Below are 10,371 nucleotides of genomic sequence, written 5' to 3' on the forward strand. Positions count from 1 at the left end.
TTTGGTCGGATGTCCCGCCCTTTGACTGTTCTGCAGCCGAGGCGGGGCAGTGATAGCTATGGCGGCTGTAACCGATGTTCAGCGGCTGCAGGCGCGTGTGGAGGAGCTGGAGTGCTGGGTATACGGACCAGACGGGTCGCGCGATTCCCGGAAGGTGAGCGACCTGGGGTTCAGTGGTCCTTTTCTAAGGCAGAGCAAGAGCGGTATACTGACCCAGTCCTCGGGGTGGATGCCACCGCTCCAGTACTGTCGCCTTGCTGCCCAGCCTTTGAAATAACAAAGGTCCAATACCACCGGAGCATATTGAACCCTCGGGGTTCATTCCTATGCAGGGCACTGCAGGTTATTAGGCTCACTTGAAATGGGCTCAGTATGAACTGTGACTAAGACTCCGCCCCTGCCCTCACAGGCCAGTTGGAGAGACTTGACACACTCGAGAAGCTGACTAATGAGAGTTTCAATAAGAGCTCAAGTCCACAATGGAAGGGCCGTCATGGAGCCCTGTGTAATTAATTGCTAAATGAATTGTGCAGAGAGCGGTCCATAGAACTCCAGAGGAGGCAGAGCGCAGGTGCATAAGGAAGGCTGGGGGAGGGGGCTCAGAAGTTAGGTCTGAGAGGACCAGGATTAGTAGGAAAAGGAGTTGAATACTGGGTGTTCCTATGTGGACCGGCACTCCTTCACACCAGTGACTGAATTTTGACAACTGTGAAGCTCAGTTGCTCTCTCGTCCCCTTTTTACTATGGAAAGACCTATTGAAGGTGGAGTGTCAGGAATATTCTGAAGTTAAGTGCATCAGTGGTAATGATGTCTGTACACCTCTTGTGGAACTAATTGTCACAACCGATTGTTCCCCATTTGAGAACTGACTTCTCAAGACATTCTCTCCCTTTGACATCAATGATGCTAACTGTCCTGGTTTTCTTCCTACCTCTTGGAATCTTGGAGCAGCTGCAGCTGCTCAGTCTTATTTGCCTTCCCGTGTATTTGACCCTTGAATATTGGCATTCCTCACCCTCTAACCTGAAAACTTAGGTAGGTTCAGTCAGAGAGGTAGGAACCGGGGAATTTAAATAGTATATTCTACTGCCCCATAAACTCTAAAATAGTTCATTACCTTCTCAATCAGACTTGAGATGCCCCAAGGAGTACACGATTATTTCCCCCTTCACACTGAGGATTCTTGGAAGGTAGAGTTGCATCTCCTTTAATACAAGAGAAGGGGAGCAACCTAGATTTCTAGGACAAAGCCTTGATACAGGTGGTGAATCTTGGAATTAACTTCCACTCCCCTTATAGGTGGCTGATGGCCTGGTTAAGGTGCAGGTAGCTTTGGGGAACATCGCCAGCAAGAGGGAGAGGGTGAAGATTCTGTACAAAAAGAGTAAGTGTTGCCATGGGTGTCTGCTTACCCTCCTTTCCATGCCTATGCTTCTTAGGATCTGGCCCTGGTCCTTCAACACAGTAGTTCTCTGGAGTCACCCTTTAGGGATAGACTGTGAATCATTTCCCTGCTGAAATGGTGAATTGGAGTGTGCTTTCTATTTTGTGGTTAAACTCCACGCCCATGACAGTGTCCTAAGTTAGAATAAGAGCTCTGCTTGAAAGGTCCTCTTGGTGAAAGAGGGTGAAAGAGTATGAGATTTCCACAGGCAAGGTTCAGAGGTGGGAATTTAGTCACCGAGAGCCCCAGCCTTGGTTCAGCCATGCCTTCTTGATAGTATCAGCTCTAGCAACCTGCTCAGTAACTAGAAATCAGATAAAACTCTGGCTCATCTTGGTGGCACTGAGAGGCTAGGGGCCTTCCACCCCTGGTGAACATAGATAGTGGGAATATTGAGGGCTCCAGGGTGGGGGTGCAGCTGTGTTCCCAGCTCTAAAGTTTGAGGTCAGCCAGCAGGTGATCAGAGGGTAGAGACAGGAAAGTGGGGATAAAGGATTTGGTGGAGGCCTGCTTTTGGACACTGTGGGTATCAGCTCATCATTCAAAGCTCTCCACAATGTAGACCACTCCCCTAATATCAGTCCTAAAACAGATTCCCACTCCCCAACCCTATTCCATTTTCCATCTTGCTGCTTTTCTAGTTGAAGACCTGATCAAATACCTGGATCCGGAGTACATTGACCGCATTGCCATACCTGATGCCGCTAAGCTGCAGTTCATCTTAGCAGGTAGTCCTGGACAATGTGTATACATGCATCTGGGGATGTGAATTGTGGGGGAAGTTGGTCAGAGAGATGGCCTCCCTACCTGCCCTCTCATGAATACAGCTCTGGAAACTGCTCTTTGGAATTCTGGCCTAGCTCTAGGCTGAGGCCCGAGGTGGTCCTGTGGTCTTCTAGTAGACATTGGGTCTGGTATATTTCTGAGCCAGGTGCAGGCCACAGTGGGAGCTACTCCAGTGTTCTATCAGTGGTCTGCCTCTAGGATTGTTCTTTAGAACTTTCCTTGCTTTTGCTCACTAGACAGAATTGCTTCTAGGTAAGGGTGAGGGCAGAGAGCATTGCACTTGGGAGAGAAGAATATTGGTATGAGTTTCAACATCTTTCATGTGAGAAAGCTCTGGGATTTCAGAGGTCTAGACAGGAAATATTGTCTTAACAATGTCTGCTAATAAGTTAGTCAGCCACTTCATGAGGTAGGGTTTGCCGAGCACCTGGGTTTGTCATTCATTCAAAAGATGTTTAATGACCATCTGCTGTGATTGAGGCTATCTTAGGTGTGAGGTATACAATGCTGAACCAGAATGTCCCTGAGTCATCTCCATGGTTCAGACATTGAGTTAAGGAGATCTTTTCTTGCACTGACTTTTGAGTACAGCCTCTTCATCATTTCCTGTGACTACTGCCTCAGTGTTCAACCCTTTGCACATGAACAGTTGCAGTCTCCTATGTCTTCTTTTGACCCTACTCTATCCCATCTTACATGTGGTCCAGTATCATCTTCCCAAAACACATTTCCAGCATGCTACTTTGGCTACTTTGGCACTTCAGTGTCTCTCTCCTTGCTAAGATAAAGTTCTAAAACCTTAGCATGCCATTCAAAACCTTCTATAGTCTGCCAGACTTACCCCCACCCACAATTCATTTTCCTGTGTTCTCCTTGCTCTAGTTCAGCAAATTGTCTTTCCTCTACTAATTCTTGCCTCTAAATGTTTGACATAACAGTCCTCCCTTTTTGAATGCCCTTCCCACTCTGCAACCATTGAAATCCCCTGTGCAGAGCCATGCTTTCCTCACTGGACTCTTCTCTTACTGTCCCAGCTCTCCAGGAGCTTATAATTTGTCTGTGTATCTCAGAACCACTGAGCAGAATCTGCCTGGCAGTCTGCCACATGTCTCCTCTTTCAGACCTTCCCAGGGGATCCAAGTCTGAAGTACTTTGTCTCCGGTGGCTTAGGAGGGGCTCACTGAATTTGTTAATAGGAGGCTAGAAGAAGAGGCCTTAGAGTTAAAACTTGGAGAAATGTGGGATTTGGAAAAACTTAAAGGCTTCTTGGGCTCAAGATGGGTCGGAGCAGAGGCATACAGGAGAGGTGGGGGCAGAATGGGGGAATGTGCACCTAGAAAAGGGGGCAGGGGGCAGAGTAGTTGCCCCAAATTCCAGGACCCAACTATCTTCCTTGCCAGGTCCTCAGCCCTCTGCATCAGAGTAGCAGTGCCCAGGCTTGCCTCACTGACTTATTTTATCTGTTCATGCCTCAGAGGAGCAGTTTACCCTCTCCCAGGTTGCACTCCTGGAGCAGGTGGAGACTTTGGCACCCATGCTGGACAGCGCTCACATCAAAGGTACCTCTCCACTTCTCTGCTTGGGGAGGTGTGTGGATGGGCAGGACTTCTTTGGGCTCAGACCAGGTCTGCTCCTTGTCTTTACCTTTACCCTGGGGGTACCTGCCTCCTGCTATGGGATTAAAATTGCCAGGGAAGAGAGCTAAGTTTGAGAACACCAGGCAATTTGGGCCTGAGGACACTAGTATAAGCCCAGCAGCTCCCAACTTGATTCCTTCTGCCTTTTACCCCACCCCTCAGCATCTGTCCTTCAGGGTGCTACAGAGTCCAGATTTTACTACAAGAGTCCCTGCCGAGTATGTGCATGTGTGTAAATTCTTCCTGCTGAGAGCAGTCCCTGGGCTTGGGTTTTGACAAGCAGACAGCGACTTTAATTGAATCCAGATATCCATCTTGTCTGTCTCTGAAGGTATTTTTCCCAGCTTCCCTCCTTACACCTGATAGCTTCCTGCTGAGCATCTGACAGCCTTAAGCTTGAGGCCAGCATGGTGGCCAAGGCTTTGGGTGTTGGGGCCTGGCATTCATCTTTAGCTCACCTGCAGGCTCCCTGTTCCCTAGGCCGGGCAGACCTGATTTCACTGGGCTGACAGCAAAGGGACAGGTTTCACGATAGGCAAAGCTCTTTACCTGGCCCTGCTTACGGCACTGGGGTGGGGGTATGAGGCAACTCTGGGGACCTCAAGGTTTGTCTTCTCCTAGGGACCTGTATCTTCCCCTCCTTTTTGAGTCCTTGAGTAAGACCAGGGTGGGAAGGGAGCCCCACCACTACCTCCAGCTGCAGTGGTCGATGAAGCCTGGCGTTTGTTTAGCTTCTCCACTCAATACTCTAATCCTGCCGAAGACCTAATAGACTATTGAGCATTCCCAAGGGAAGGCACAAGCATCATCGGGCAGTGTGCATTGTGTTTTATAGCCGTTCCTGAGCATGCAGCCCGCCTGCAGCACTTGGCCCAGATCCACATCCAGCAGCAGGTATGGAAAGGGAGAAGACTGGGGAAATAGCCTCAGGCTCCCCAGCTCCTGGGAAAACTTGGGGTTTTATCCTTTACCTTCCATCTGCCTTAGAGAGAGGAAGGAACTGCCAGGTCTCCTGCCTCCCAGAGTAGGACTATTCAGAGACATCAGAAGGTTGATGTTGGGAGGTACCTGAGAATTCCTGGGGATGGTGTTTCCTTGAATATAGGTGGAGGAACTATTTTTTCACTATTTCCAGGCTCCAGTGTAAAGTTCGAAAAGGGTTCAGAAATAGGGGATGGGAGAAGGAGACATATACTAACAGAAATGTTTCCTTAAATGTGCAGTCCACTCCCCCTTCCATCAGCCTTAGGACTGCAATTAGGGCATCCATCTTAGAACCTCAAAGTACTCCTTTAGAAATTTGCTTCTTTTGGCTCTGGGGTTAAAGATCAGTTTTTCTAGGCTCTATGGGGAGTGGGGTCCCTGATAAGACAGGAAGGTTAGTAGGAAGTGGAGGCTTCGTCCAACTCCTTTCTCTGCACACCTTGGCCCCACAGGACCAGTGTGTGGAGATCACTGAGGAGTCCAAGGCTCTCTTGGAGGAATACAATAAGACCGTATCCTTTCTGCTCAGCCAGGCCCCTGAAGAGTGATGTCCAAAGCCATGTCCTTTTGTTCCATCTCTAGCTCTGTCTCATCCTGTCCCAACCAGCCTATTCCCACCCCCCCTACCTTCTTGGCAGATGCAAAATCTCTGTACTACCTCACTCAGACTCTTGTTCTCACCTTGACCTGGGACTACTAGACAATGCTTCTTTCCAAGCAGTTTGTGCAGTGGGATGAGCTGCTTTGCCAGCTAGAAGCCGCCAAGCAAGTGAAGCCAGCAGAGGAGTGATGGCTGCTCCCGATCCCAAGATGGGCCAGAGCAGGCCAGGGCAGCCAAGCTCCAGGGCCCTCCCTGTACCAACCTGCCCTTGTAGCTGAGCAAGGCAGCTCTGTATTTATTGGATTCACAGCCTACCTGCCTGCACTCAGGTGGAGATCAGATGTCTGGCTACTTGAGATTTGTTTGCTGCACACCCTCCCCTCATCAGTGCCCTATTCCAGTGACAATAAACTGTAGAGACCATTGGAGGAGTGTGTTGGCTTCTTGGTTCAGGATGGGATTGAGAGAGGGAGGAAGGGGGTGGTGGAGGACAGAGTTGTCAATGTTCCTGTGGTTAAACCAGGACCTATACTCATCCTGGTCTTGCTTTCTGGGAGTGTGTGGCCCTCAGGACAAATCCACTTGATGTCAATGGAACATTCGTTTATGTATCCATTTACCCCACATTTACAGAGAACCCCTTTAAATGTCAGATTCCATGCCAGGTGGGGAAGACATAGGTAGGGTCCACCTGATCCCCGCCCTACACAGGCTAGCTTCTTGAATCAAGGAAAAGGGCAGTCCTATCAGGTAGGAACAAGGTCTTTAGGGGCACAAAAGGAAAAGGGATGGAGGGAGGAACTCTGGAGGGTGATAAGCAGGCTCTTTGTGAGCCAGAGGAGCAGCATGTGCAAAGGCAGAGAGGAGCCTTGAAGGTGCTCTCTTGGTAGCCTTCTTGATGCTATTAGCCGAGAAAGGGGAGCCCATAAGATGTTCTGATGCAGGAGTTTGGGCTGGTGGGGAGATGGGGATGAGGGAAGGAGCCACTAGGGAAAGCGACAGAGCATGATAAAATGCTGAAACAGATTGACACCTCACTCCACCAAGTGTTTGCTGCCCCCTTGTGGTCTCCGAGAGTGCTGTGGTTCCAGGCCTCTTTCCAAAAGCCGGCGAGACACCCTACCTGGGCTCCCTCTCAACTAGCATTTCAAATTGAGCATGTCCGAACCTAAGTCTGAAACTGGGAGACATCCCAGACTCTTCTCTGTCCAAACGGTCTCCAGCTCCTCACCATACCTACCTCCTAATATTTCCCAATTTAATCTACTTTTTTCCATTTCCACTGCCATTTCTCTACTTCATTCTTTCAACAAATTCTTTAACAAGTATTTGAGTACCTATTACACACTGGACAAGTCTCCGTGGACACGCCCCTGGGACCTTGCGGCCTGGAGTCACCAGCGGTTGGGGCCCGATTTCCCCATCCCCATCCCTATCCTGTGCAGCAGCCAGAGTGAGCTGTGCATACGAACTGGTTTGGTCCCCGATGAATATCTCCCCATGGCTTGCCAGTGCCCACAGAATACGATCGAAGCTCAGAACTCGGTGACCCAGGCTGTCGCCCGAGCAGCAACGGCCATTCCAAACGGAACCCCTTGCTCCTGTGCTAAGTAAAACTCGCAGCCTCGCCTTTGCTGTGGCGTGCTCAACCAGTAACACCAGCCGTGCCACCGTCCAAGGGCCAAAGCCTCCTCATTCTTCGGAGGCGGGACTCCTCTGACGGCAGCTCCTCTCCTCCGCAGGGGTCTCCTCTCCCCAGTAGGAGTGCCCCTTCCGCGGAGCGGCATAGGGTGGTCTACGCTTGTGTTCCAGTTCCCCCGACTTCGCGACTGAGCCGTCGCCTAGACTTCCTAGTCACACTGTTTTGCGGCGGAGTCGGGTCCTGCCGCGCCCGGCGTGCGCGGCCCCGCGGCCCCGGCGCGCTCCCGGCCCACGCGCCATCTTGGCTCTGGCTCGAGCTTGAGGCGAGCGTTACTGTGGCGGTGAGACCTGAACCCAGCGGGGTGGCGTAGCGGTCCTGGAGGCGGGGGACAGGAGAGGCTGGCTTTTTGGTTGCTGCGGCTGGCGGGACGCTGAGGGTGGCCCGTGGAGATGGAGGCGGCGCAGGTCTGGGGGCGGGTAGTAGCCAGAGCAACCCTCCGCGTCAAGCCTCTGCGCCCGAGTTTCTGAGTGACCTGTGTTGAGGGGATGACCCTGGGACTCTCTAGGTGAGGGGTCCTCCGCTCTGCCTTAGGAGTTTTGGAGCGGGGGAGGGAGTCAGTTATGTCTTTGATGAGCATTTTGGTGGGGACACTTGTCTCTGCTTGGGGAGCTTGGAGTGTAGGGGCTTGGCCCTGTCCTCTGGAAGTGATGCAGGACAGGGCGGGTTCTCTCGAGTTGGGGGAGACCAAGCCCTGCACTGAGAGACGTAGAGGGTCCTTTGGGGGAGAGTGTAGAGAGAACGCAAAACACGCCGAAGTAAGAGTCAAAAGAAAAGTTTATTAGAAAAGGGCGAACACTCCACAGACAGCGTGGTCGCCTGTAAGAGGCAGAGAGTGAGAGAGCCTGAGAAAGCCGAGGACAGTGAGAGAGATAGAGTAAAGAGCACAGAGAGAAAGAGGGATTGACAGACACTGAGGGACAGAGTAAGGACAGTAAGGGACACTGTGTGTTTGGGGAATTCAGTTTATATATCATACTTTAGTTCCAGTGACTTACAGTTTAAAGACTTTGATATGGATATACAGTGAGGAAGGAGAAGAGTATGTAGCTTGAAAGGCCTGCTGTCATTTCTCAGCCTTTGATCCATAGGTCTCTATGGTTTTAGCCATAGAGAATGAACGATTTTATTTGTGTAGGGCAGCCACGTAAAGAGTCAGGTTTTTTTTTTTCCTGTTTTCCCTTCATAGATGTGGGAAATGGGTTGTTAGCAATCCAAGCAGAAATCTTCCTTTGTTCTGCAGCCTGGCTGCAAAGCTGATCAACATATTGCAGTCTCTGAAATGTAGCTTGGTTTAACACTTTAGTTCCCTTGCCTCCGCCCTATATTAGAAGCATTAGGTGAGGGGACCTTGTCCCTGTCCTGGGAGAGCCTGGGGTGAGGAGCTCTCAGTTTTGTTCTCAGAGAGTCTGGGGTGAGGGCCTGGACTCTGTCCCAAGGCGCCCAAGATGCTCCCAGCCGTTAGGATGGCCCCTCTGAGGGGTCTTGGCCCTATCCCAGTGAACCCAACATTTGGGGAATTTGGTTCTCTCTCAGGAACTACAGGGTGGAGGGAGGTTTATGGCCTTGTCCAGGGAAAGAGGTTTATGAGGTACAACCCTTGCCACCATCCTGAGAAGCTGGGAGTGAGGGGATATCATTTTTTTCCCTGGAAAGTCTAGAATGAGGAGCAGGGCCATGTCCTGGAGAGCCAAGCTGAAGGGATAGCCTGGCGCACATTGCCTAGCATTTATCTGACACTTCTCTGCAGAGGGCAGCAAGATCCGACAGCAAGCAGATGGAGCACTACCGGAAAGCTGGCTCTGTGGAACTCCCAGCACCTTCCCCGATGCCCCAGCTACCTCCTGATACTCTGGAGATGCGCGTCCGAGATGGCAGCAAAATCCGAAACTTGCTGGGGCTGGCACTGGGTAGGTTGGAGGGCGGCAGCGCAAGGCATGTGGTATTCTCAGGTTCTGGCCGGGCTGCGGGGAAGGCTGTCAGCTGTGCTGAGATTGTCAAGCGGCGGGTACCAGGCCTACACCAGCTTACCAAGCTGCGCTTCCTGCAGACTGAGGACAGCTGGGTACCAACCTCACCCGATACAGGCCTTGATCCCCTCACAGTGCGCCGACACGTGCCTGCAGTGTGGGTACTGCTCAGCCGCGATCCATTGGACCCCAATGAATGTGGCTACCAGCCTCCAGGGGCACCCCCTGGCCTGGGCCCCACACCTAGCTCCAGCTGTGGCCCCCGACCCCGAAGAAGAGCTCGAGACACCCGTTCCTGAAGACCTGCTGAGCAAGCTATTCTCCAAGCTCGAATGTCTAGGATGGCTGTGCCTTCTCTGAGAAGCCTCGATAACTGTTCAACGTCCTCAACAAGACTTGAATCCACAGAAGTGGGCCTTTTTGTTTTGCTTCCCCTTCTTTCTGCTATGAAGAGTGACAGGTGTGTGGTCTCTGTCAGGCTCTGGATTGCTTAAGAAGGGCTTACTTTGCCTTCCATCTACCATGCCTCTGATCTGCTTTATGACAGAGGTGCAGGGAGTAGGTTTGGAAATAAAGGTTTGTCTGATGAGCCTCCCTCTGCTCTGCCTATTGTGTGGAAGTGGGATCAAGGGAGTGGGAGCCTCTGCCCTTGTCCCCCAGGTGCTCACAGGCTGGAGACAGGAAAAGTAGGCTCAGGCTAGCGCGAAGACGATCTAGAGTTGCTAAGAAGTCTACCACATGCTTAGGGCTGGTTTAGGGACTCTGCCAGGTACCAGGTCAGACATTTTTTTTCCATCTGCGGTATATATTGTAGTGATTAAGATCATGGTCTCAAGCATTAGACTGCCTGGGTTTGAATCCTGGTTCTGCCTCTAGTTTATTAGCAAGTTACTGGTTTGTGACTTTGGGAAAATTACTCCTCTGTGCCTTAGTGTTCTTATCCATAAAACGATATAGTACTTGACCTCAAGAGGTGTTAGGTGGATTGAAAGTGGAAAGATACACATATAGCTCTTAGGTACCACCTGAGCATATAGTGCTATATAAATGTTAATTGCCTAATTATTAATGACTCAGCTTACAGACATACTTTTTCTTAAAAACATAAGTCAATCTCACGTCTCCCTTCCAGGTCTCATCCTTGCCTTTTTACCCCTTGCTGCTCATTTCCTGTCTCACCTTGGCCTTAGACTCTTAGATTCACCATGGTCAGGCCAGGGACATGAGGAAGTGAAGATCGCAATGGTAG

The 10,371-nt window shown here is 50.9% G+C and overlaps 2 protein-coding genes across 5 annotated transcripts; both read left to right on the plus strand.

Annotated features, from left to right (window-relative positions):
- The first annotated feature begins 11 nt into the window (after positions 1 to 11).
- DCTN3 (dynactin subunit 3) lies at positions 12 to 5,881 on the plus strand. Its single transcript, XM_016130512.2, has 7 exons — positions 12 to 154; positions 1,301 to 1,385; positions 2,087 to 2,173; positions 3,707 to 3,790; positions 4,704 to 4,762; positions 5,305 to 5,364; positions 5,553 to 5,881. The coding sequence occupies exons 1-7, from the start codon at positions 59 to 61 to the stop codon at positions 5,640 to 5,642; spliced, it is 561 nt and encodes a 186-aa protein (XP_015985998.2). The 5' UTR covers positions 12 to 58; the 3' UTR covers positions 5,643 to 5,881.
- Positions 5,882 to 7,295: 1,414 nt separating this feature from the next.
- RPP25L (ribonuclease P/MRP subunit p25 like) lies at positions 7,296 to 9,713 on the plus strand. 4 transcript variants are annotated; one of them, XM_016130515.2, is made up of 2 exons: positions 7,296 to 7,435; positions 8,903 to 9,713. In XM_016130515.2, the coding sequence occupies exon 2, from the start codon at positions 8,930 to 8,932 to the stop codon at positions 9,419 to 9,421; it is 492 nt and encodes a 163-aa protein (XP_015986001.1). In that variant the 5' UTR covers positions 7,296 to 7,435; positions 8,903 to 8,929; the 3' UTR covers positions 9,422 to 9,713. The 4 variants fall into 4 exon arrangements, with proteins under 4 accessions (XP_015986001.1, XP_036073629.1, XP_015985999.1 ...); XM_036217736.1 differs by lacking the exon at positions 7,296 to 7,435 and adding an exon at positions 7,450 to 7,571; XM_016130513.2 differs by lacking the exon at positions 7,296 to 7,435 and adding an exon at positions 7,451 to 7,559.
- Positions 9,714 to 10,371: the final 658 nt, after the last annotated feature.

This window comes from Rousettus aegyptiacus, unplaced genomic scaffold, assembly GCF_014176215.1.
Source record: "Rousettus aegyptiacus isolate mRouAeg1 unplaced genomic scaffold, mRouAeg1.p scaffold_m13_p_3, whole genome shotgun sequence".
Classification (NCBI taxonomy): domain Eukaryota; kingdom Metazoa; phylum Chordata; class Mammalia; order Chiroptera; family Pteropodidae; genus Rousettus; species Rousettus aegyptiacus.